The sequence below is a fragment of the Stegodyphus dumicola genome, chromosome 10 (assembly GCF_044657685.1).
Source record: "Stegodyphus dumicola isolate Sdum_Otavi_A_Nest chromosome 10, ASM4465768v1".
Classification (NCBI taxonomy): Eukaryota; Metazoa; Arthropoda; class Arachnida; order Araneae; family Eresidae; genus Stegodyphus; species Stegodyphus dumicola.
In genome coordinates, this window is record NC_140777.1 from 28,485,790 (window position 1) to 28,513,760 (window position 27,971).

Sequence of the window (27,971 nt, forward strand, 5' to 3'; positions counted from 1 at the left end):
CTCCGATAATTTCCTCTTAAGATATTCTTCACATTTATTCTTCAAACTGTGCTTAGATTCAAGATATGTTTTACGATACTACAGTTTCATTGGTTAACAGTTCACTGCGAACAATACACTAAGGTTGAGGGTCCATTTTATCTCCATTCCAAGTCAACCCAAATGATAAATTCCATTATATTTTCTATAAACAATTTTTCTTTTCTTTTCAGTATTCTAAGTTATTGTCCTGGATCCATCACCTGTGAATCGATACTTTTCTGCTCTGTCCTATCCATTTTTAAATTTTAAAAATCTAGGTTTGTTTTATTACTTTTTTTGTACAAATATTTAAATGCACAAATGATTTAGTTTTTCAAAAACAAATGAAGATATTTTCAAATCCCATAGAAAATTAAGGAATACAAAGCAACAAGAAGACGAAATGCCTGCTGTTAGAGACAGCAAATCGACATAAAAAAATAATTCTAACTGAAAATAGAGCAATATGAGCCCCGAAAATGGTCGCGACATAAAGTGTAGACATGCTAATAAATCGATCAACTCTAAAAGAATTAATGAGACTATTATCTTTTCATAAGAACTTAGCCCCTTCAACTACGAGGTAATACTATAATAGTATATTTGTATCAAATTTCTTTTCAAGGAAAAATGGAGAAATTATGGGTAAGGTGCAGAATCGCCCACTTATTTGTTTGGCGTTTTTTACAAGAGTAAGAAATGGATTTTTGTCAATTTTCTTTGACTTTTTAAGTGGAAATAGGTCGATGTGTACATGGATAAAGTCAAGGGAGTGCACAATGCCATTTTTGTGCAATTCTGGGATGTTTTTTAAGTGAAAATAGGTCGAGTGAAATAGAAATTTTTAAGTGAAATAGGATACCGAGTATGTGCAATTCTTAAAAACACGCCAAACAGTGGGTGATTCTGCACTTTTGCCGAAATTGTATTTTTTAAATAAAAAATATTTAGTAAACATACAGTTACCTTCTTTCATTATTTTATTCTAGTAACCGCTATAATTTAGGGTAACATAAATATTCTTTTGAAAGAACTCAATTGATTTTCGCAATTTACTGTTTCAAAACTGGCGACTTTATAGTAAACAAACGAACACTTATTTTCGTGTTCAAGTTTAACGTTTTTTAGCCTCCTATAAAAAGTTAATAAAAATAATTACGTACTGGAAACAGAAAGCAGATAAGAATTTATTTCTCTCACTAATATTTTGCATCTCTCTCTTGTGCAAAACGTATATGAGACAGAATTACGAAACAGGTAACTATTTAAAAGGAGTGTAATCAGGATTGCAAAACAGGTAAAAGTATTTAAATGGAATGAATCACTATTTACAGTTATCGACATTCTGTAGGTGTACTTAACTTATTAGTTTAAAAATTCACATTTATTAATGTAATTGTTTTTCTGAATAAGTAATTTATTAAACCATGTAGGCAGAAAAAAAAATTTAAAACAAACGAAAAAATTATCTTCTTGTCACACATAGTTTCCATTAATTCTGGCAACAGGAAGAATGTTATTTTGCGCTATACTTTGATGTTTAAAAATTGTGAACGTGTAATTTAAATGTCTGAAAATGAGGCGTAGATTACCAAATATATTAGTTACAGGTAACAATTTTTGCTTGCATAGTGAGACAGATTGTACTAATGCATCTAAAAATTATTTCATAAGGTTATAATTCGCAAACGTTATTTTTTGTGGGATTTCATCAGCCACGTGGTTTTTCTGTGAAATACGCAGTGTTTGTGCCAAATAATTTTTTTCATTTTCTATGCATATTAAGGAATAGAATGATTCCGAATGACATTAATAAATTTAATATATAACTGATTTTTACTCATGCATGCAATCCGATTTGAATAGAATTTGGTATTATACGCATTTGATTTTTAATTTGATCTGTACTGTCAATCATTTAAATCAAATCGTGTAATAGAAATGATTAAAAATGAAATGTTTTTAACAGTCTGCATGTTATTATTATTATTATTTTTTTTTTTGTGAATTGAAGGGAAGGTTTCTTTTGCGGTGGGAGCATATGGTTACATGTGTTCTGGCGAAATTTCTTGTTAATCTGGTCATACTGTATATGCAATGTGTGCATTAAAAAGTAGAAAAATTGTTAACAGTGTAACACAGTTACTTAAAGGTTTTGTCCACTTGTGACCAAATGGAATTTATAATTCGATTTTGGTTTAGACCCCAACGGGTAAGCTAACTGCATGGATTTTTTTAGAGGGTCTGTGCTCCCATGTGTATTGCCGACAGAGTTAGGTTTCTTTACAGCATAAGACAGTTTTCAGATAACTGGCAATTGGTGACTTATGCTTGGATCCGAGGGAGAGCAATGCCAAACCTAGCTACTGACTGGGTTGACATTATAGGGTGTTTTATAAGCCTAAATTACTGAAGGGAGAATGTAAGGAAAATTTATGAAAGTGAACATGTGTGGTCAAGTATTCCATTTATTTCATTTTTTATGGTAGAGTAGAAAAGATAATTGTTTTTGGAAATGAACATTGTAAAGTGAGGAGTCAGAGAAAGCATTTTGTAAAAGAACATACAAGATGTGGCTATTAATTTCCAGGACTGCTCTAATAACACCAGAACAGATGATGTGAAAAACGTAACCTTTTAATATGTTTCGAAGTAATCCCCATTTGCCGTAATACACTTCTCTGTGTTCGGCTGTATAAGTTGTGGAAACAACTTTTAAAGTTCTCTTTTGGAAGGCTCTTTAATGTCAACATCACATTCTTGATGTCTTCAACATCCACAAAGCATGTTCCTTTGATCACAGTTTTTAGATTGGGAAACAAAAAGTCTGGGGGGAAAATCAGGAGAATATGGCGGACGAAGCAGCTCCATGACCTCATGCTTGTCCAAAAAACCTCTTCACTGGCAACATAATGTGGGGGTGGGCGTTGTCATGCAATGTGACATTGATGAGCCTTTCAAAAGAGGACTTTAAAAGTTGTTTCCACAACATATACAGCCGAGCACAGAAGTGTATTACGGCAAATGTAAGGAATTGTAAGGGATTACTTCGAAACATATTAAAAGGTTACATTTCACATCATCTGTTCTGGTGTTTTTAGAGTAGTCCTGGAAATTAATAGCCACACCTTGTAGATCCACTGCTGAAAGAAAAGAATATTATAATTATTTTAGAACATACTCTGTTAACTTCTCAATGCAATAATGTCCACATTTTAAAAACCAGTTATAAACATAATCTTCAGGCACGTTATTCTGTAACCTCTTGAGGTAACCGCTCATTAAAATTAGCAGTTGTAAGACGTATTATTCCTTTAAACTTTAAAATTGCCACAAATTCAGTTATTAGAAGAATGACGGCATGTATTTAACCATATGTTACCCTCCCCAGCTCTCATTAAAGTGAACAATTATAACATTCTTCTAAGTTAAAATTCTTTAAAGTAACAAGCAACCTAATTATAATATGAATCCTGCGATGTACTCTGTTAAATCTCTCCAAGCTACTATCTTTCTAAATGGTAACTCTTTAAAGTGAACAAATAATTATAAAACATATCCCGTTTAACCTTTTTTTAGGGGGGGATGTGCCTTCATTACATGAAAAACTGAAATATTTTTATTCAATTACCAGTATGCATTTAATTAATATAGAAGCAGATGCAGTCAAGTTTGCAATTGATGCAGTATCTAACTTTAAAAAAAAAAAAAAAAAAAAGATTTTTTTTTTTAGTGATTTTAAGGTACATTCAATACATCCTTATATTGAAAAATTGATTGATTAAAAATAACCTATCTTAGAATTTCTAAATTTCTCGTATGTAATGTATATTTATTATTTTTATATACTTATCTACATAAATACTTACTATAAAATTTTAGTAGAATATTAAATTTATAAAGAAATGACATATAATGGCCATATCATGCTTAGTTTTATAAAATCAGTTTGTAAATCAGTAATCGGTTATCATTCAAGATTTGAATATGCACAAAAATAAGGAATTATCCTCATAACACTTATTTAAAAGTTGTTTAAATTCTTAACCTGGAAAGACAACTGTAGAAAATTGAAAATGCCCATTAATTACCAGATTTTTATCTATTTATTTATTCAAATGTAGTTCCCCTTTTTTTGCTTATAAACAAACAATACACTAAATTTTACATTATTGAAAATAAATATATGATTTTTATAAATCCAAAAATCATTTCCCATTTGGAGATCATGGCATAATCATTAAACTGTAGGTTGGTGTTCCATTATTATTATTATTTTGATCAGATAAGAAAGTATAAACTCAAATGAAACCTTGCAACTACTCTGAGTTTTTTTCATTAGCAATGCAGTATGTTGTATGAGTAGTAACTAGGACCATATCAACTGCATTAGTAAAAATAGGAAAGTACCATTTCTTGCCCCTAATTTTTATTCTATACTTTTCTATATTCCAGTCAAACTTGTCAACATCACCTATGTTGTTATAGTAATGTGCAGTGACATTTGGCTGCAGAATTATTGCTCGTTGCACACATCCCAAAATTAAAACTTCGGTTGATCTTTACAATATGGTAACTGGTAGTTTGGCGACATTTTGGAGGCGATAAAGGTTACTACCTGGGACTTTGGTAATAATGTGAGCAGTACTCAGTTCCGATTACGCATTATTTTGTGTAGGGGAAATGAGAGATCATGGGATATGTCATGTGATATTAATGGACGAATTACGGTTCTTTAATCGGAAAAGGGGGGGAATTTGGACAAGTATCTGTGGATGTATATTATTTTGTATTAAGCTTCATTGTGTGTTGTGTGAAGTAGGGTTGAATAATTTTGGGATTGTATGGCGTTGTCTAAAGTGAATTCGAAATTTTTAATACGTTTGTGTGATAATTCAAAAGAATTGGTTGAATGGTGCATGAGTGTAGGTTTAATTGTGGATAAGTATGAATGTCCAAAATGTGGGAATGAAATGAGATTGTGTGAAAGGAAGGATATTACTGATAAGTTTGAATGGCGGTGCAAGAAAACTGGTGAAAATGGACATTTTGTGAAACGGAGTATAAGGAAGGGTATGTGGTTTGCTGAAAGTCGTTTGAGTATGGGTGAGATTTTATTGATTTCTTATTATTGGGTGAATAGATTGCCAGTTGACTATTGGATTTCGGATTTAGAAATTAGTAGTAGGACTGCAGCTGATTGGAATTCTTTTTGTAGGGAAGTGTGCGTGGAATTTTGCGAAAATGATATGGGTATGCTTGGTGGTATGAATGTGATTGTGGAAATTGATGAGAGTAAGTTTGGGAAGCGGAAGTATGAGAGAGGTAGGAGAGTGGAAGGAAAATGGGTGTTTGGTGGGATTGAAAGGGGTAGTAATAAATGTTTTTTTAAGGTTGTGCGAGATAGAAGTAAAGATTGTTTATTGAGTTTTATAAAACAATATATTTTACCGGGTAGTATAATTATTTCAGATTGTTGGAAATCATACGAATGTTTGGAAGATGAAGGGTTTAAGCATCTTGCTGTAAACCACAAGTATTATTTTAAAGATCCGGAAAGTGGTGCGCATACCAACACAATAGAGGGCACCTGGAGTGGTATAAAAAGCGCCATTCTTAGGCATTGCGACAAGGAGAATTTTGCTTTTTATTTAGCGGAGGAAGTTTGGAGGAAAAATTCGGAAAAAAAATCGTTCAGTAATTTTATTGAATCCATAATAAAAGTGTATCCACCATGTAAAGAAGATTAGGTTAGTTAGACTTTGTTAAGAATGTGAGTAGTATTCAGTTCTGATTACGCATTATTTTGTGTGAGGGAAATGAGAGATCATGGGATATGTCATGTGATATTAATGGACGAATTACTGTTCTTTAATCGGGAAAAATCTGGGAATTTTGTATTTGGCTTTATTCTGTGTTGTGTGAAATAGTGTTTGTGAATTTTTGGATCCCATGGCCGTAAGTAAAGTGAATTCGAAATGGGTATTTAGTGGTATTGAAAAGGATAGTAAGAAATGTTTTTTAAGGTTGTGCGAGAGAGAAATAATACTGATAATAATATTCAAGTTATCATAATGTAAAGATCAACCAAAACTTCCAAATGATTTGATAACATTCTAACGTTGTTATCTTTCCAAACAAGGGCCAAATATTCCACTTATTTCATCATATATATAATCAAAAGTTTATTTCCTTTTCAGTTTTTATAGTGCATAAAATTCTTCCAATTATATCTGACCATTCCTGTCGCAGCTATACTTCTCTCTTTTAGATTTTTTATCAGATCAAAAACTTGTAAAAAGTTTATCCAAATATAAGCAGTTTTTTCTGGTTTGTCTGTAGTTATTAATTTATTCAATATTATCTACATGCCTAAATCATGCATATATTTCTATGAACTACTGCTTAGCTTACCTTCATATATTTCACTACTGTAGCATTATTCTAGTCGCACTACAATGCTCTTTAACAAATTGCTTCAGAAAGTGATGACTATAATAATGCAACTACTGTATGGTATGGTTCACTAGATCATCTGCGAAGAACATTTCAAAAATGTATACTGCTGTTTTACCTTTTGCTCATTCTATCATGGTTATTTTATGTTGGTTGCAATTTCCTTTTCCATTGCTAGGCATGTTGAATGATGCACGCTTTTTATTCCACTTCAATAGGTGTTTTTGGAGGACGATGGACTGTAACCTTTTCATTGCAGCTCCCTCCATGAATTTTAATGAATCCAGAATATCATTTGAAATGGTATCTTCCAGTACATTGTCATTTATATCTTCCAAATTGGAAACATCATCAGCTGTATTTGGTGGTAATGCAACAGTAGCATCGTCTAAGTCTTCATTATCTGACAAATTAAGGTCATTGTTCCCAATATTCTTCAAGTTCTCTTTGATTTCAAAATTCGTTTCAACTCATCATTATTCAAATTGAGTGAATCAAAAAATATTCATAAGAATACAAATTATAATATTTAGCTTAGTGAGCAAGTCATTTATGAGGATCTAACAAAGTTGCTGTCATGTAATTCAAAGATCTCTAGATGAAATAACTTCTCAGCAGTAGTTTATGGCCACATATCCTAAAAGTAGTTAAAATTCTTTTGCTCAGAAACAGGTGTATTTCATAACATCTGCTCAAAGAATCTGGCAGCAACAGATAACTAGAAGGAAAACTGAAGTCTTATTTTTATTGTAAATAGTACATCATTTTACACTAGAATATCCAGGAGCCCAAAATGGGGATTATTGTATTTTGCAAGTGGTCAACCTCGAATTACGGTGTCAGCTAATATAGTGATAAATTACTGTACCTATTACTTTAATACAGGGACCAGACCAAAGTATCACCAAGTTTGGTGACTTCTTGCCAAATTACCGAGATACCCATTTATTCAATTTTAAAAGCAGTTGACTCTGTATTCTTACATTTTTAGGCATAGCATGTCTCTTTTAGATTTTTCTTATGTTCACAGGAAAATATGAGACAATATTATATACATCTGCACTAAAATCACCTATCTATGTATACAAAATTTGTAACATTGCCCCCTCCCAAGGGCTGTACATCCCTAGGTAGTACAATCCCAGTAGAGGAAGCCATACATACAACCAAGGTATATCAATGCAATACTTAATAATTTCAGTAAATAACATAAATCATATCAATAAACGAGTGCATAAATTTAGAAACAAATAGCAGCATGGTCTTACTATACTGTTTACATTATATAAACAATAGGGTCTACATACTATGCCCAAAACAAGGGCCTGTCATAATGGATGACTGTATGCTTAGAATTCGGTGACTTACGGATCCAAACTATGATGTTTAACCTGTTGAGGACTGTGGGAGGACCATCCCAAGGTGACTGCAGTTTAGAGAGAGAGTCATTTAAATTGAATCGAATTTCATAACCACAGCTTCATTTAATCGATGTCCTATAGCTCTCATGTCGTATTGGGTCTTTATCTTTCCATCACTGACTCTGTCTTGACCGTCACTTCAAACCATGCTTTGAGATCTTGGATATAATCCTCGGGTGATTCAGGATCTCAGATGCTGTCGATGAACTACTGCAGGACTTCTGTTGTTCCTTTAGCGTTTTTACGACAAAAATAATGCATTCCTGCAGAAATTTCATCTTTCTGTCTTTTATTATAAAAAAATCCTATAAGCACAAACTTTTTAAAATCATGTTAAGTATAACAAATAATCATAATTGTACTATGAAAGCCCTTGGAACATGGAATACAACTAAGAGAATACATACAGAAATTGTGATGTTGGAAACTGAGTGTTTGTCATGCATTTCCAACATCATCAACAAATATGTTTTATTCAGAACACATATTTGTTGTATATTAAAAAAAATGGGACAGTTCTATATATCCCATTCTACTGAGCCGATTGATGAAATTCAAATTGTGTTTACCATGTATCAAAAGCACGACTTAGATATACATTAGATTTATATACAGCATTGTTTTAACATAAGTATTTTGACACAAAAATCGGAGTTTTTCTGAAATAACATACCAATCTTTTTCCATATTTTGATTCTACGACACAAATTATGCCTAGATATTAAATTTTGTAATTTTTGGTATGAAATTTATGGAGAAATTTAAAAATTTATCTTCACAAATTTTTTTTCAGTTTAAGCTAAGAATAATTCACTTGGCGATCTTCTTAATTTATAGCAACCTATTTTCCTTTGCCTTTCTTCTTTGTGCATGAGCGGGGGGGGGAGTCATCGTTCATATTTTCAAATAATTTAAACAATGTGCAGAAACCACATTTTTGTTATTGTTGCTTATAACAAATACCCCAAATTTCAAAACATGCCAAAATGTAAATTCACTTATATCTTCATGTATTTTGAATAAAAGATGCTTAATTTTTTGTGGGTATGCTTAAAAATACATCTACTTTAAGATGATGGCAAGAATTTTATAGGTTATAACTCAAAATTTCTTTAAAAAAATTTATAAAAATTATTTAAAAATACAAATTTTTGAAATAAATCGTAAAAAAAGGGCGAATTTAATTTGGAACAAACCTAAATTTCGAAATGTGAAAGGAAGAATCAAATAAGTTTAATAAAAAAAGATATATTAATAAATATATATAAAATTCAATTAACATTGAAGAGCTAATTTTTTAAAAACCACCCGTGTGATTTTTACAAAACTTGGCAATTTTGTATAATTTGAGTCGTAGAATTGAAATATGAAAAAAAGTTTGCATGTCGTTTCAGAAAAAATCTGATTTTTGTGTCAAAATACCTGTATTACAACAATGCTATATATAAATCTAATACATATCCTTAGTCGTGCTTTCAAGACATAAAAAATGTAATTTGAATTTCGTCAATCGTCTCAGTAGAATAGGAGATATAAAACTGCCCCTTTTCTCTCTCTCTCTCTCTCTCTTTTTTTTTTTTTTCCATATTCTGTATAAGAAATATATTTTCCATATTCTGTATAAGTGTGCATATTCTGTATAAGAAAAAATATTTCATTTCTATATCGGTTATCAGATATTGAGTTAGCAAATAAATGGATGTGAAAAAGCGTCATATAAACAGATATATCAAAAAAGGAACATTCTCTGTGTTATCATGCTTAAAGCATATAAACAAAACATCATTGTTGCCACAAAAAATCTACATTATAATGAGTGTAGTAAATTATTGTGTATTAATTAAGTTCGTGCACGTTCCTGAACATCCTCCCACCTTGCAATTTTATGAAATTGCAACATATTCTGTACTCAGTTCATCATTTTCTAGTTCTGACTCGAAATCGAGTCAATGGCTAGGCGGCAATTAGTAGCCAACCACTACTTTAACCGTCTCTGTTGGTAAATTGCCCTAAGGCGTTGGTACTTAAGTTTTTAATTAAGGCGATTTATGCCGCGCCAACTAGGCGGAACTTGTCAAATTTTGTGAAATGTAGGTGGAGTGGAGGGAGATGATTGGCAGGAGCCTGTCAACGTGGGTGGTCACCAGCTTACGCGTACAATGAGAAATATTGAAATATTAATAATTATCAAGTTTTGAAACAGGTTATCTAGATTGGAATAATTAAACTAATATTGCGATCTAAATGAAGACAAATGGCACAACTAAGTGCAACAGATTAGCTAAACAAAATATTCAAATTCATCCTTTCTGTAAAACACAGATTGGACAGTGGTAGTCACCCTCCCGTGAACTGTCCACAGCCCAATGCATCTTGAAAAAATTAATTGTTACTGATATGAAACTTGTACTGTGAATAAAAGTGAACGAGTCTTCTTGACTCTACCTACATGCATCGCTGCCGGGATTCGAACCCGGGACCTTTGGATTAGAAGTCCAACGTGCTATAAGTTCCGACTCTTCAGAGTGAGGCTATTTATCCGACTCTTGTTTAAGCCAGTCCGGCTCCTCCCACCATCTGCTCTATAGTAACATTTTGGCATCGCACTGTAGAGGGAAGATCAGCTGGATTGCTTGAACTTTGTACATAATGCCAGTCATCTGAATTTGTGTATCTCCTTATTTCGGCTACACGGTTTGCCAAAAAAACACTCCTGTGGGAATCCTTTTTTTATCTAAGTCAGAACTACAGACGATTCACTCCAATGGCAACACTTGGCACTTTGTCAATGACTTGACGATACTACCGAGTAGCTGTAAGTGCTCCAAGCAACTCTGATCTAGGTATAGTTACTTTGGCAGGCGCTACTCTTGATTTACATAATACCAATTGTACTGAAGTTTTGCCCTCAAAATATGCATGTAAGAAACCGCATGCTGCATAAGATACCTTACTGGCATCACTAAAACAAAGTAGAGTGATAGAGCATTCATCAAAGGGTTCAATCACAAGTCTTCTTGAAATTTTATTATAATTCAAGAAGTGTAGTCTTTTGAGCCAAGCCTGAAATTCTTTTTCTATACCTTGTGGAAGATTTTCATCCCAGGAAAGTTTTATCTTCCAGGTTTTTTGCAGAATGAGTTTTGGAATTAACGTTGTTGGACGAGTAAATTCAATAGGGTCGAATATCCTCTGTGTAACTGACAGCACAGATCTTTTCGTGTAGGCAATCTTAGAAAATGTCAAAAGGGTTAAATTGCAATAAATTTCATCATTTTCAGTGTCCCATAAGAGTTCCAGAATTGGAATGATCTTCTGATATGAAGTCATGTTTTTCCTTTTGAATGGTGCAGCAGTCCACCCTCTAAGGTCAAAACCTCCTGAAAATATTAGAGTTTGGGACTGTTTATTGACTTGACTACATCCTGTTCGGTTTCGAAACTAGCTATACAATTGTTGACATAAAAGGATTTCTTCAATCTAAGTGCCATTCCTCTTAAATGTTGTGGAGCATTATCCGAATGATAGGAAAGCGTTGCTCCCAACAGGAATGGATTCGAAGAAATGCCGAACACGACACTGCAGTGTCTGTAGGTAACAATTTCGGTTTGATTTGAATCTTTCCATCACAGGAATTTCAAAAAGTCTGTCTCTAGCACACAAACTGATTTGTAAGAAAGCTTTCCTTATATTGACAGTTACACCAACTGCATGCTGATGAAATTGCATGAAAAGTTTTGGAAGCATTTGTATTAAATTCGGCCCTTTTTTGAGGCAAGCAAATGCTTAATGTTCATCTGTTGGCTGTATAAGTTTTATGGTTTGCTTCTTATGTAGTGTAAAAAAGTAATTTAGCTGATTATTCTGAAGTACAACATAAGCAATTATTTAAGATATTTATTCTGAAGTATAACATGAGCAATTATTTAAGATATTCAGATTTTGATTGCTTTTATTTTACAGTGTTAAATATTAAAATCCTTATTGCAGTTGGGCCAGATGATGATTAGTTAAAGCCACAAAATGCAGTAATTCACCTTGCAAGTTGAACACACTGGCTATATGAAATTTCTGTACTTTTCCTTGTATGTAACATAAGTATGTGCCAATTTTCTGTAGATGTCCTCCAAAAAGCATCTTTTTCCATAAGACAGATAACTACATTGTTTTGTTAGTATCAAATAATCCAGTTTATTTCTTTATTCTTTATACACATCTGTATGAGTTATTTGAAACTGATAACTTGTATATTTTGAGTTCTGGTGTTAATAGCAACTGAACCTAAAAATGCATTTTTTACGCAGTAGTTTCACTATGCCTTGCATAATTTTCCTTCACACTTCTCCTCTTCCCCCCCTTTTTTAACTTCTCTTCAGTTGACCTTGTACAGAAGGTAAGTTTGTTTGCCTGCATTTTCATCTTGACGGTAATATTTTTTCTTCAATTAGATTGTTTAAACACAGTTTATTAGTAATTGTTCTCCTGGTGGTAAAATACTGTTCATTAAATACAGTTAATTAATTAGTAAGAGTAAATAATGCGTTATATATTGAATATCTAATGTAATTAGTGACTGAAATTGCTAAAACTTCCAAGTGTCACAGTATTTGTGTAATGCATTATATTTTTATGCAAAATATTCCTGTCTGTCTTAAATTTGTTTTACCAATTTTATCTGTATTTTGTGGCTTTTAACATCGTCTTTCATATTCTACTATCTGACAAGACCAAGAATTCCAATTAATTATGACTGTAATTCCAGGCTCTAATTTCAGTAAGGCTTATCAGTGATTGAATAAATAAGACCATTGAAAACTGATATCTCTGAGGTTATGTTCTCTTATCCTAACGACAAGGTGGTTGTGTGGGATTTTTGTGATTTTTCCTCACATACAGTCAAAAGTCGTTAATCCAGACTCGTCGGGACATCGGCGATTCCGGATTATCAATTTTTCCAGATTATAGATCATCAGTTTAAATCTGGTAAGATGGCATGCAGAAATTATAAAATTAAAAATATGAAACCATAATTTATGAAATAAAGAACAATTATGATCTAAAGAGTATTAAAATTTACAAAAAAAAAAAAAAGCTTAATATTTATTTGTTTATTTTATTAAACATTTCTTTCAATGTAAGTTGTTAAGTTGCTTCGTTTTATGTGATAATACTTTCTTTTTAATTCTATAAACAGACATAATTTCTTGTTCAGTCACAAAGTTCCACTGTTCAAGTCCTATAATTGCTGTATCGAGAATACCGACTAATTTGTCAATCGAAATTTTTTCGTTTTCAATAACCTCTGGGTCACTTTCTTCACTATTGGAAGCGAATTATAATGACGAGGAGTTTGATTTAAATCATATCAAAGACGGAGTACAGCGAGATGAAATACTACATTTAGTAAGGAAATATAAGCCAAATAAAATAAAAACATCTGCCGTGAAGATAAGGATAGTACTGACAGATCAACTTCGAATTCGTTGTGTGCCACGGCGTTTCAACCCATCCCACCGCAGAGTCTCGCGCAGCAATTTTTTCCCCCTTTCCCGCAGAGCAGCGTGAAATTGATAAACAGATATTGGAATGGTTAGAGAAACAAAGGATATGCCTTTATCTATTTTTTGCAGCAATTCCACTTTTTGTGTGATGGACATCGAAACATGCTTTCTTTTTGTAGATCCTTTGGGAGCTCCAGCATCGGAAATTCTATTTGATGTAATCGAAAGTTCAAGCTTACTTTTATAAAATTGCTCTAACAGTCTGCAAAAAATAATAAGCCGGATCCAATTCGAAGATTAAAGAACAGCGCAATCTGCAACATTAACTGAAATAGATAATTACATAATTTTAGCTTATACCGTCCGTTTATACATTAAACTAGCATCCGTAAACGTATTATGCGCACACGTGAGACGCATGCGCAGAAAGTTTATAGCTTTGAGGTCCGGATTATGGGTGTCTGAATTAATGACTTTTGACTGTATAATGCCTAGAAGTTTTAATATATGCATAGGTAACTTTTGAGTAATCTAATTTAGCCTTATACAAAGTATTGAAGTTTATCATTAAATCCTAAATGTAAATATTATCAGCCAATATTGAGTTTAATTATATGTTTGCTTTTTTTCCTTCCTCAGGTACATCTGGCACTGGAAAATCTACTTTGTGTTCCGAAATTAGTGAACAGACGTCCCTGGAATGGATCAATGTTGGTGAACTGGCTAAAACAAATAATTTAACTGAAGAATATGATGAAAATTTTCAGTGTCATGTAATTGATGAAGATCAGGTAAATAGAAAAGACCATTGAGTTCACTGGTCATTCAACTACTTATTTTAGTTTTTCTTACAATAAAGAGACATATACAGTACAAAGTCCATAATCTGGACTCGTCGGGATTTCGGCGATTCTGGATTAGGGTTTTTTCCGGATTATAGATCGTCAATTTAAATCTGGTAAGATGGCATGCAGAAATTATACTATTAAAAATATGAAACCGTAATTTATGAAATAAAGAGCAATTATGATCTAAATGGTATCAAAATTTACAAAAAAAAAAAAAAAGCTTAATATTTATTTGTTTACTTTAGTAAACATTTCTATCAATGTAAGATGTTTAATTTCCTTTGTTTTTTGTGCTAATACTTTCTCTTTAATTCTGTAAACAGACACAATTTCTTGTTCAGTTACAAAGTTCCACTGTTCAAGTCTTGTAATTGCTGTGTCGAGAATACGGATTAACTTGTCAGTCGAAATTTTTTCGTTTTCAATAACGTTCTGTGTTACTTTCTTCACTGTCGGAAGCGCACATGGGTAAACACTTTACTGGCTTTATGCGCATGCGTAAGTTTGTGGCTTTGAGGTCCGGATTATAGATCATTCCGGATTAGAGACTTTGTACTGTATATGTGTACTTATAAACGGTGATTCACTAGCGGAGTCACAAGCTTACAGGAGATGTAGGGGGTACAAAGATAGTTCAGAATCACGTAACATTGCAAGTTCAGAATCACGTAACATTGTAGAAATGCAGTAGAAAGCATTGAATGAGAGGTCGCGTGAACAGCGATCATATTGGAAGTCGGTATTTGCGAATCGTTCCGCGAGGCAGTAGGACAGATGAGTATTCAAACGTTGAACTGGCCGATATGTGCCTGACATACGAAGCTGCAGACAGTAACGGGTGCACCTCTACGCTTGTACCATGAATGTTTCCCTGCACAGTTTTCCCTTCCTCATTATATGATCTTCACATATCTGCACAGAAGGTTACGTGAGATAAGTTGTGTTTACCTTCCTGTATTCAAATGGCACCGAAATCAAAAGAGTAGTTTTGCTTTGAAATAACTAATAAATTCATTTACTCTCAGTTTATACATACCAAATCGTAAATATATAATAATAAAATATCCATACATAAACATTTAGTAATTATCCAATAACACAGTTAAGTAAGTAATTCTACCGACAGCAAATCCAAGTTGTTTCCAATGCAGGGCAACGAAAAGGTGTACATTAATTCGAGAGGCATGGAAGTAAACATACTCCCATCCTATCAGCTTCAGTCCTTATGCAAAGGTGAAAGTTTATTTGCAAGCTTTTTGAAGACACCAGTCTTAGTTTTGACTGTGGCTGTGTGAACTAATCTGTTTTTGCCAGGATGAACATCGGATGACATGTATTATAGGCTATGCTAAAGGTGGAGATCCATCTTCGATGACATTAATTACAGCGGCAATCTTCATATAAAGTTTGGCGTGCTACCACTTGGATTGCTGCTGAAGAGAAGTCAGATATTTGTTTTTCAACGATTTCAAAATGCACGTCGAAAGTCCTGAATAAGTTCCCACCTAGAACTCGCTGTATAAGCAGAGAGATGTGTGTCTGGAATTTATTCCAAGTCAGAGTATCACTTGGAATAAAATGAGATGGAGTTAAAACATTAATAGAGCCAATATAAGAATCGTTCACTTTGATAAGTGGACGTGAATTCAAAAAAACCTCGATCTGGGTAAAGTAGCCTTGACAACTCTTCGTAGGTCAAAAGAGTTTCTTTCAGTATTCTTCTTAGATGAAATTTTGCTGAGCGAGTGCCAGCTTCCCAAATTCCTCAGAAGTTTGGTGAAGTAGGCAGTATAAAATGCCATTCAATAGATGACTGAGTTGTCGTGACACTGATTCTGTTGCATACAAAGACCATCTGATTTAGTTCTTGTAGTTTTCATCATGCTCCCACAAAATTGGTACCGTTGTCACTGTAAATATGCCATTGTGCATCGTGGCGCGAAAAGAAGTGTCTTAAGTGCAGTAATAAACGAGCCTGCCATTAGATCACTGACTGCTTCTATATGTACAGCTTTAGTCAACAAGCAAACAGAGTTATATAACCATTCGTTGTTTTAGAACATAACCCTTATTGAATTAAAGGCTAATTGGACCTGCATAATCCACACCGGATGCAAAAAAAGGTCATTCCAAAGTCGCACGATATTTAGGTAAGTCACCCATCAATTGTGGAATTGAAGCAGCTTTAAATTGATGGCATATTAAGCAGTGGTAAATACGACTGTGAATTGGTCTCTTCCCTCCAATTATCCAGGAAGATTGCCTGATGAGGTGGGATAATAAAGGAGGACAAGCATGAAGGTAAGTAACATGAAGTTCTTTTACTGAATTTATGTTAAGAAGGAAGTATTACAGGATGTTTGACATCAAATGCTAAAGATTAATTTTGATGATGTCCTCCCACCTGTAAAAGACCATCTTTGTCTATGAACGGATAAAGAGAACATAGTTGGCTCTTATTGGGTAAGGTTCTCTTTCTCTTAATATAGTTCAAACCATTTTAGAAATAATGATTCTGAATCTGACAAATAATGATCTTTTCTGCTACTCGAATCTCTAGAAATGCTAGTGGCGTAACGCAGTTGGAATCGATATCGTTACACAAAATGTTCTGTGTAACGAGATGTTTCTTGCAATTAGTAATAAATCTTTGGCTGTAAGCCAGCATGCAAACAATCTTGCATTGAGAAGAATAATGCTCGGATGAATTTGTTAATAAATTTGAGGTTCAGTACCACGAGAAGCAATGTGTACAGGATTTTCTTTAGAAGAAACATTATTCCAATGTTTAATAGGTATCACAAGTATTCAAAATAGATTGAATTCATCTGGTCAGTAAATATATGGCACAAGGTTCTAATCGAGGAATGGATTCTTGCTCGATAGGTGCAACTTTAGTCTTTGATAGCAAAAGATTAACCTTAACCGTAATATTGCATTTTTGACGACAGTAGATGGCTGCTTCATAGGCCAGCAAAGATGCATCACAAAATGCATATAGTTGAATTACATTGTCCATTGTAAGTGTGACGCATCTCAGAATTTCACATTTATTGGACTGAACGTCTCTTGAAATTTAAACCAATCATCTGAGAGGTGCTGTGGAATAGTCCAGTCGCCTTTAACTAACCATAGCTTTTGAAAGAATATTTTAATCAATGTAGTGCAGGGAGACAGACCTAAAGGATCAAAAATGTGAGTAGATTCTGCCAGTATGCATCTCTTTGTTATAGATTCATTGAATTCTAAAAAAGCCGTAAAACTTGAGAACTCGAATTAGGAGATATCTCGAAATTGGACTTCAGTTAACAAAGTTCCTTAAATTCAGTTAAGAATTCTACAGAATTGATGGCATATTAAGCAGTGGTAAATACAACTGTGAATTGGTCTCTTCCCTCCAATTATCCAGGAAGATTGCCTGATGAGGTGGCATAATAAAGGAGGACAAGCATGAAGGTAAGTAATATGAAGTTCTTTTACTGAATTTATGTTAAGAAGGAAGTATTACAGGATGTTTGACATCAAATGCTAAAGATGAATTTTGATGATGTTCTCCCACCTGTAAAAGACCATCTTTGTCTATGAACGGATAAAGAGAACATAGTTGGCTCTTATTGGGTAAAGTTCTCTTTCTCTTAATATAGTTCAAACCATTTTAGAAATAATGATTCTGAATCTGACAAATAATGATCTTTTCTGCTACTCCCTCAAATCAAAACTATGTGCATGTAAAATTAAAGATGCCTTCTTGCACACTGATACTGCATCACTAACTGTATTTGCATGTGACAATAAGTCATCTATATACATATCCCCTTGCAATATATGCTATATATCTAATTCCTCCATAGTATCTAAAGCTATCTGCTTCAGACATTGGGTTGCTAAAAATGAAATAGAGGAAAGACTATAGGTAACTGTTTTCAACTTGTACATGCGTATTTCATCACTAGAATTGTGTCGCCTTAGTATCAGTTAATAGTTCTGATCTTCGGGGGCTACCATTACCTGACAATACATGTTCTCCACGTCGCCCGTGAAAGCAATTTTAGTAAATCAAAAATTAATCAAAATCTAAAAAGTGCCAGTTTGTAATTTCGGACCTACTTCTGAAAGCGAATTCAGTGATATATCGTTTTCAGTTTTACAGGATGCATCAAAAACTACTCTCAATTTTGTCGTTATTCTAAAAGGCTTAACGATCGTGTGATGAGGAAGGTAGAACTTTTCTGCATCTGATCTGTTAGATAAATTATCATTATTCACAGTTATATGACCTAACTTTTCATATGCACACATAAAATCTTTATACTGTTTTCCAAATTCTCAATTATCTTGGAATTTTTGTTCCATAGGACAGAACCTAGAAACTGCTGCCAAATTAAATCACTCAACTTCAGATGCAATTTATAAAATGAAAATTTTACAACAAATCATCAATCTGAATTAAAAGAATTAAGTGTTTTGGAAATGTGATTCACAAAATTATTCCTCAGGTGTCAGAAATTCATTCTTCCTAGTGGGAACTATATCCTCCATTTCCCAGAAATGCCTATGTTTCTAATCGATATTTATATTATCTTCTAGTTTTATGAAGTGTGAATTTGCTGTTTTTGAGCTTTCCATGTTAGTTCTGACTTTTCTCTGATCACCGAATATTGTGTTTTCAGCTACTGGCTCATTTTTCAAACCATATATTTGACCACACCTCAGGAGAGGAAAAAATACTCAGCTAAAATCAAATCAGTTTCTTTGGGATGAGCAAAATTTGAATCCGCTAACTGAATAGGTTTTATATAACTGATATCCAAAATATATGTGTTAACATCAGTTATTTCGCTATTTAACCTTAATCCAAGTTTTAAACTAATTGAGCCAATACTTGGTAGCTGACACTCTGCCAATTCCACAAAGAAGTAACCGATGGTTTCTTCATTTCAATCCTGATATTTGAACAGCTTGTTCCGCAATGAACGATGTTTCACTCTCTGAATCCAATAATAATTAAATTTCAATAGCTTTGCCGCTAGAGGAAAATACGAGTGCAAGAACTGTAGGCAAAATCGCCAAATTACAATTTTGAACTGTATTACTGATAACCTGACTTTGATCCTCGCATGATTTATTCGAAATCCTTCGTTTTCATTTGGCGCTTTTAAAAGCTGTATGTTGTTAGCTTTAAGATATTCATGCAACAAACTATTATGTGTTTTTGAATTACACTTTCACTGCGAATTACAATCTTTGATTAGATGTGAATTTAAACGTAAAAAACAGAGTCCTTGTTTTCTGACAAAGTTTTTCCTGGCAGTAACATCCAAATTCTTAAATTTAACACATTTATATAAAGCTTGAATTCCATTACATTTCAGACATTTAGTATTGCACGTTTTAGAACTAACACTACCATTTTTATAAATGATTTTAGCTTCTGCTGCTTTATTTATGATAATTTCGAGAGAAGAACACCTTAAATTTAAAAATTCAAAAAATTATTCCAATATGGGGAAATTATCATCTGCTGTTTTCATCAAAGTTATCCGAAAAAATAGGAATATTCAACTTTGGTAACTTAAAGTTACTAATATTATAATTTCCTGGAACATTTGGCACATTAGTCACATTTAATGAATCTTCACATTCATCCACATTCAAGTTTTGATACTGAAGTTTCAAACTAAAATAATTCAATTCAAACTTTTCGATTTCTGATTGTTCATCTGGTAAATGGGCATCAAATTTATCAAAATCTGAATGAATCCTTTCCAAGCACACCAAATGCAAAATTTATGCCCATATCTTTCGAATTTCTGAATTTACCTTTTGAAGCAACATAACCATGGGTCCCTAGAGGTTGCTTTGTCACCAAGAGCTTAAAAGCCTCTGATAACTTCATCCAGCTAATTGTCGCAAATTAACATTATCTAGCTGTGAAATCCTTTTTTTTTTCTTTTTCTTTTTCCTTTTTTTTTTTTTTTTTTTTTTTCTTTTGTCCAGAAAAGTTTTGATTAACGATTGTACGATTTGTTTCTTTTCATCATACCTGGCGAGCAGTTTTGCCCATGCTTCTTTGTAAGAATTATGTTATAATGGAACATGTTTAATTATAGAAGCTAGTTCATCAGCAAGTGATCCAGTTAAGTGCTGAAATTTCTGAGTATTCGATAAAGAAATATTATGCACTGTTGCTACAAATAAATCCTTACAATTCATCCAATCATCAAAGTTATCCAAAAAAAATAGGAATATGCAACTTTGCTAACTTAAAGTTACTAATATTATAATTTCCTGAAACATTTGGCGCATTAGCCACATTCAATGAATCTTCACATTCATCCACATTCAAGTTTTGATTCTGAAGTTTCAAACTAAAATCCTTCAATTCAAACTCTTTGATTTCTGATTGCTCCTCTGGTAACTGAGCATCAAATTTATCAAAATCTGAATAAATCCTTTCCAAGCACTCCAAATGCAAAATTACTTCCTTTTTAGATAAATCGGAAGTAGTGCTATTCTGAAGCCTCGTAAAGCCCACTTTCGCCCTACCACACAATTTAATTATACAGTCAAAAGTCGTTAATCCAGACTCGTCGAGACTTTGGCGATTCAGGATTGTCAATTTTTCCGGATTATAGATCATCAGTTTAAATCTGGTAAAATGGCATGCAGAAATTATAAAATTAAAAATATGAAACCGTAATTTACGAAATAAAGAACAATTATGATCTAAAGGGTATCAAAATTTACAAAAAAAAGCTTAATATTTATTTGTTTACTTTATTAAACATTTCTTTCAATGTAAGTTGTTTAAGTTGCTTTGTTTTTTATGTGATAATACATTCTCTTTAATTCTACAAACAGACATAATTTCTTGTTCAGTTACAAAGTTCCGCTGTTCAAGTCCTATAATTGCTGTGTTGAGAATACCGACTAATTTGTCAATAGAAATTTTTTCGTTTTCAATAACCTCTGTCACTTTCTTTGCTATCGGAAGCGAATTATAATGACGAGGCATTTGATTTGAGGCATTTGATTTAAATCATATCAAAGACGGAGTACATCCAGATGAAATACTACATTGAGTAAGCAATTATAAGCCAAATAAAAACATCTGCCCTTAAGATAAGGATAGTGCTGACAGATCAACTTCCAATTCATTGCGACCTGTGGCAGCGTTAAAGATAAACAAAGTTTAGATAAACAAACGTTAAAGTTTAGATAAACAAAGGATATGCCTTTATCCATTTTTTGCAGCAATTCCACTTTTTGTTTAATGGACTCCGAAAGATACTTTCTCTTTGTATATATCCTTTACATATTAGTAAATATATATTGGAAATTGTATTTGACATAATCGAAAGTTCAAGTTTACTTTTATAAAATTGCTGTAACAGTCTTCAAAAAATAATAATCCTGATCCAATTCGAAGATTAAGGAACAACGCAATCTGCAACATTAACTGAAATAGATAATTAGATAATTTTAGCTTAGCTTATCCCGTCTATTATACATTAAACGCGCATTCGTAAACGTACTTTGCACACGCGCACATGCAAATTCGCAGCGGCAAAGGTCTTACGCGCATGCGTTAACGCGCCGCATGCGCAGAAAATTTGTAGCTTTGAGGTCCAGATTATAGATCATTCCGGATTATGGGTGTCTGAATTAACGACTTTTGACTGTAGTAGTTTGATCCATAATAAGTAATTGAAGTATCAAAGTTCAAAATGAAAACAATAAAAAAATATGAAACCTCAAAAATCAAATTAGGTGTAAATCAAAAACAAATTCACTTTTCTGTCTTTTAATTGCTGGTGAATTTCCAATCTCATCGCTGTGCCTCCAATTTATTTACATTCCTGTATTCAAATAGTGCCAAAATCAAAAAAATAGTTTCACTTTGAAATAACTTTAATAAATTCAATTACAGTCTAAAGTCTTTTATCATTTTTTTCATATTATAGATCATCAATTTAAATCTGGTAAGATGGCATGCAGAAATTGTAAAATTAAAAATATGAAACCGTAATTTATGAAATAAAGAGCACTAAAGGGTATCAAAATTTACTCAAAAAGAGCTTAATATTTATTTGTTTACTTTATTAAACATTTCTTTCAACGCGTGCAGTCGTAAAGCATACATTGCACATAGTCGAAATTGGAAAATTGCAACCAGAAAACTCTTTGATGTGTATTCGTGATATAATGATGAGGAATTTGATTTAAATCATATTAAGGACTGAGTACAACGAGATGAAATTCTACATTTAGTAAGGAATTATAAGCCGAATAAAATAAAAACATCTGCCCTGAAGATAAGGATAGTGCTGACAGATCAACGTTCAGTTCATTGAGGGCAGTGATGTTCCCCCCCTTCCCGCAGAGCAGCGTGAAATTGATAAACAGATATTGGAATGGTTAGAGAAACAAAGGATATGCCTTTATCCATTTTTTGCACCAATTCAACTTTATGTTTGATGGACATCGAAACATACTTTTGCATTGTAGATCCTTTGGCAGCTCCAGAATCAGAAATTCTTTTTGACATAATTGAAAGTTCAAGCTTACTTTTATAAAATTGCTCTATCAGTTTGCAAAAAATAATAAGCCGGATCCAATTAAGGATGATTAAGGAACAATGCAATCTGCAACATTAACTGAAATAGATAATTAGATAATTTTAGCTTAGCTTATACTGTCCGTTATACATTAAACATGCATGCGTAAACGTATTGTGCGCATGCGCAGAAAGTTTGTAGCTTTGAGATCCAGATTAAAGACTTTTGACTGTACTCTGTTTATACACACCAAATCGTAAACATTTAGTAATAATCCACTAACACAGTTAAGTTTTAAAATAATTATTAGAACAGTTATAAATCAGCTACATTCTAGCAACCAAGTTCTACCGACGACAAATACAAAGCATGCTGCTGACGCAGGGCAACAAAAAAGTGTAAATTAATTCGAGAGGCATGGAAGTAAACAGGTTGTTTTATACCTATCATGAATCGAGTGAATGGCAAGGACATCAGACAATGAGGAGAATGTCCTACTCTGTCAGAAGGCAATTTGAGTACGAATACTTGAGCAATAGCCCAACAACTGGGTTTGTCCCAACTGTCTGGAAACCAAATGTATTTTTACCTTCTGCAATGCATCCAGGCATCTGTTGATTATCTACCCAAGAGGAATTTTGGTACTTGGTATCTTCAACAGAGTGTGGCAAATAGCACATATGCTACATCCATATTGTTCACAGATAAGGCAAGAGAGGGAGCTTTCAATCATCGTAACACCCATTTGTGGGCATTTGGATATCTACCATGATACATGAACACATGCAGCTTAAAACTGTTTCTTTGTCAATGTTTAGACCAACATTGTTGATTACCTCCTTGTACTATAGCTTCTGCCCCCTACCTTATACAGTCAAAAGTGGTTAATTCGGACACCCATAATTCGGAATGATCTATAATCCGGACCTCAAAACTAAAAACTTTCTGCGCATGCGCAGCGTTGACACATGCGCATAGGCATTTACGCGTGCGCGTAAGACCTTTTACGACTGCGCATATGAGTGTGCGCAAGTGCAGAATACGTTTTCGCGTGCGCGTTTTATGTATGATGGACGTATAAGCTAAAATTATCTAATTATCTATTTCAGTTAATGTTGATGATTGCGTTGTTCCTTAATTTTCGAATTGGATCCGGCTTATTATTTTTTGCAGACTGTAAGAGCAATTTTATAAAAGTAAGCTTAAACTTTCGATTATATCAAATAGAATTTCCGATATATATTTGTTAATATGTAAAGGATCTAAAGCGAAAATATGTTTTGAAATCCGAAATCTGTTTATTAATTTCACGCTGCTCGGCGGGGGGGATCGCCGCGGCGGGCGCGTAATGAATTGGAAGTTGATCTGTCAGCACTATCCTTATCTTCAGCGCAGATGTTTTTATTTTATTTGGCTTATAATTCCTTACCAAATGTAGTATTTCATCTCGATATGCTCCGTCTTTGATATGATTTAAATCAAACTCCTCGTCATTATAATTCGCTTTCGATAGCGAAGAAAGTAACAGAGTTTATTGAAAACGAAAAATTTCGATTGACAAATTAGTCGGTGTTCTCGAGACAGCAATTATAGAACTTGAACAGCGGAACTTTGTAACTGAACAAGAAATTATTTCTGTTTAATAGAATTAAAGAGAAAGTATTATCACATGAAACAAAGCAAAACTTAAACAACTTACATTGAAAGAAATGTTTAATAAAGTAATCAAATAAATATTAAGCTTTTTCTTTTTGCAAATTTTGATACCCTTTAGATCATAATTGTTCTTTATTTCATAAATTATGGTTTCATATTTTTAATTTTAGAATTTCTGCATGCCATCTTACGAGATTTAAACTGATGATCTATAATCCGGAATCGCTGAAGTCCCGACGAGTCCGGATTAACGACTTTTGACTGTAGTTATAAAAAATTATCATACATTTCTAGCTATAAAAATAATTTATAGAAGGCTGCATATTTATTTTTAATTGCACTTGTTGGATCTACATATGATGTCTCTTTCATAAGCATAAAAAATGACAGTTATTTACCCCCCCAAAAAAAACCAAAGTTGTTTTAAGGTGGCACCAAAAGCAATTTTTACATAAAGTAATCATGAGGTTATGGACAGATAAACCTAAAGGGCATTTTATTACAGGAAATCATTTGGATCTTTTTCCTAAATAGTGCATAATGAGTGGTTCTGTTTTATTATCTTTCTATTTTAATATGACGATGCACAGGTGTCATTTGTTAGATTTTCACTTTTTTTTTAATTGGTGTGTGTGTGTGTGCATTTCTGATTGATAAATAATGTCTGAAATGATAGCTTTTGAATATCAAATTTTTTGCTACTAAGATAATCAGTGAATAAAATGACTAATATAATTTATTTGGTGTCAGCTGTAAATCATTTGCTGTACATGCATTTTTATTTATTTTTTAATCTGAATAAATTACTAATGTTGTACTAAAAGGCTGGCTAATATTATTAATAAAACTATGAGTTGTTATTTTTAATGTCCATCAGTTTGTAACATTATTAATATAGTATTTGGATTTTAATATATAGCACAATTCTAATTTTTTTCTCATTTTAGGTTGTATCGGAATTAGAAGATAAAATGCTTGAAGGTGGAAAAATTGTTGATTATCATGGTTGTGATTTTTTCCCCGAAAACTGGTTTGACATAATATTTGTACTGACTACTGATAATACTATTCTTTATGACCGACTTGTACGCAGGTAAATTAATATCTGTATTTTTTATAATTAAAATTGAATTTCTTGTAATTCAAAATATATTTTTTATTTTGTAGTTAACGTAATAACTTAAAATTTGCTGTTTTATTTGAAATTTTATATTATTCCATTGATGCTAACATTTGCTTAGAACTTAGCATGAATTACCTTGGTTATTTTGTGCCCGGCATTTTGTTTTTCACATTCTGAGCTATGCAACTGCTTTAATCCAGTCCTGAAATTTGTAGTCCCTTAGTATATATTACCTTGTCATAAAAATGTATTACTGTCATACTTTCTGTAGTAATTTAACTGTCATAGTAATGATTTCAAAAGTTTCGAAAAAAGTAAAATAAGCAGTTATGTATATCTAGTTGGATAATGCTGTTTAAATTCAGTTTTTCACAAGCAGATAAAACGTGCTATGCTGCTTGGAGGTTTCAATTATGTCGTATGTATATATGTAAGATATAACAAAATATGATAGTTGCTTTTAAAACATAATTGGCGACCTCAAAATTCACATTCTAGATTTGGTGCTGTCCCCCTAAATTCATCTGTTTCCGTTCTAACTTGACACATTCGTGGAGAAAAAATGCCAGAGCTTCGCCATGTAGGCACTCTGAAAGAAGTAAAGACTTCTCATTATCGAGAATAGTTTTAGTTTGGCATTTTTTCTCAAACAATAAGAAAAATGTGTCAATGAGTTTTCATTATTGGAGCCATCGAAAATGGTGAAAATGGTCGCAATTTAAATTTTTTTCTGTAGATTTAATTTGGGATCTTATCTTCATGGTTAATTTGTACTTTTTTCCGATGAATTTGCGCCGATACTTTAAAATAAATTTTGAAGCACCAAATTAGAATATTGAATCACATTAATTCTACACTGGAAATTTAAAAAATTTCACATCACTACAATTTTTTCACATTTCAAAAACACCATATTTGAAGATTTTACAATACGTGATGGCATACTCGTAGATGCTTTTTGCACTATAACACATAACGCTTGGTATGGGCACACACATCATTAGAAACATTCAGATTTCACTGTTGAGATCAAACATCACGTCGCGTTAACTGACGAAAAATGCACAGACAGCTTTAGAAGTATCCAGATGTCATCGCATGATTTTTAAAATTTTTTCACTCCGCATGTTAGACGAATTCTTTTCACCTACGCAAATCACAGCACCCGAAGATCTTCACGTCAGAAGCAGACGTCATCACGTTGTAGCGATCGATAAACTTTCAACACATTGCATTAAATTTAAGTCACTTTTTGGATTTTTTCTTTCACAGTCCAGTCACTGGAAATTGTTGGGAGCTCGTTGCGGTATTCACCGCACTTTAGCAAAGACGGTGAAAAGCGAAACACAACTGATCACTTGATACTTTGAACTGAAGCATTTTGGGGTTGCGGCAGCATGTAGACATCCTGTCGACTCTTTAATTAGTCGTAATTTCGAAGCACAGTCACGGCTAAGTGGTTCGCTGAAAGGAAGGAGTTGAAACCACCTAAGTTCAGTTAATTATCATCTTTATTTCTAGATTTCCAGACACACTAGAATAATTCCTCGTAGACAGCATGCTCTTTAATCATACAATTACAATAACTTCATATACACATTGTATCATTTAAGAGTATGTTGTCTATGAGGAATTATTCTAGTGTGCCTGGAAATCTAGAAATAAAGATAATTGGCCGAATTTAGTTTGGTATCAACTCCTTCCTCTTGCCGAAGCACTCAGCCATCATGACTGTGCTTCAAAATTATGACATATGCTCATTCTTATACATACAGTTCTTAAATAAAATGAAAATGTTGATCTGCGACTTTTTGTCTTAATTTGTGTTTACTCTCCTCTACAGAAAGTTCAATAAAATGTCTTGTGTTTGAGATTTCCACTACCAGAATTTAGTTGTTAGACTGCATTAGTGTACTTTGTATAGAATTAAATGTAAAAAGTGACATCATCCAGAATACTGAAGCTTTTGTTATAATGCGACATCTTGAGACCATTTTCACATTTTTGCATTTTAAACAAAGAAGCTTATTTCATTAATCAAACAGATTTCATATCATGGGACAACCATCTTATTTGCAGGAAATTCTCGTCCTGTGTTCTGTCTGATCAGTCTGTTGGTTCTACTAATTTTAACATTTTCAGATATTTAAAGTATCCAGAATGATGAGACGACCAGTCTGTAACAGTTAACCAACAAGGCAGCATTGCTTCCAGAAATGCAGGAAAATTATATGCATTCTGATTCATTTTAATTTTCAAAGTGACTACATAATATTTTGCATATTAAATATAACTGTCATACTAGCACTTTAATAACCTTTTTGAACTAAAGACATAGCTGCCAACTCTCCTGGTTTTTCATCTCATCTCCCTGTTTCTCGGTTGAT

The 27,971-nt window shown here is 32.9% G+C and overlaps 2 protein-coding genes across 16 annotated transcripts in view; one reads left to right on the forward strand and one right to left on the reverse strand.

Annotated features, from left to right (window-relative positions):
* The window catches only part of Alg13 (Alg13 UDP-N-acetylglucosaminyltransferase subunit), a 36,301-nt gene extending 34,977 nt beyond the window's left edge, over positions 1–1,324 (reverse strand). For 5 of the 15 annotated variants that reach the window (XM_035364878.2, XM_085824829.1, XM_035364872.2 and 2 more), the window contains exon 1: positions 988–1,147. The gene's annotated coding sequence lies outside the window, so the exon portion shown is untranslated. Of the gene's footprint in view, positions 1–987; positions 1,148–1,184 lie in introns of those variants that run through there. The other 10 variants (XM_035364897.2, XM_085824832.1, XM_035364883.2 and 7 more) reach the window with 6 other exon arrangements.
* A 194-nt stretch (positions 1,325–1,518) lies between these two features.
* The window catches only part of Ak6 (adenylate kinase isoenzyme 6), a 35,494-nt gene continuing 9,041 nt past the window's right edge, over positions 1,519–27,971 (forward strand). Inside the window, exons 1-3 of the mRNA XM_035364860.2 lie at positions 1,519–1,631; positions 14,039–14,190; positions 25,409–25,554. Of these exons, the coding sequence (XP_035220751.1) occupies positions 1,598–1,631; positions 14,039–14,190; positions 25,409–25,554 (332 nt within the window). The 5' untranslated portion in view covers positions 1,519–1,597. The remainder of the gene's footprint in view (positions 1,632–14,038; positions 14,191–25,408; positions 25,555–27,971) is intronic.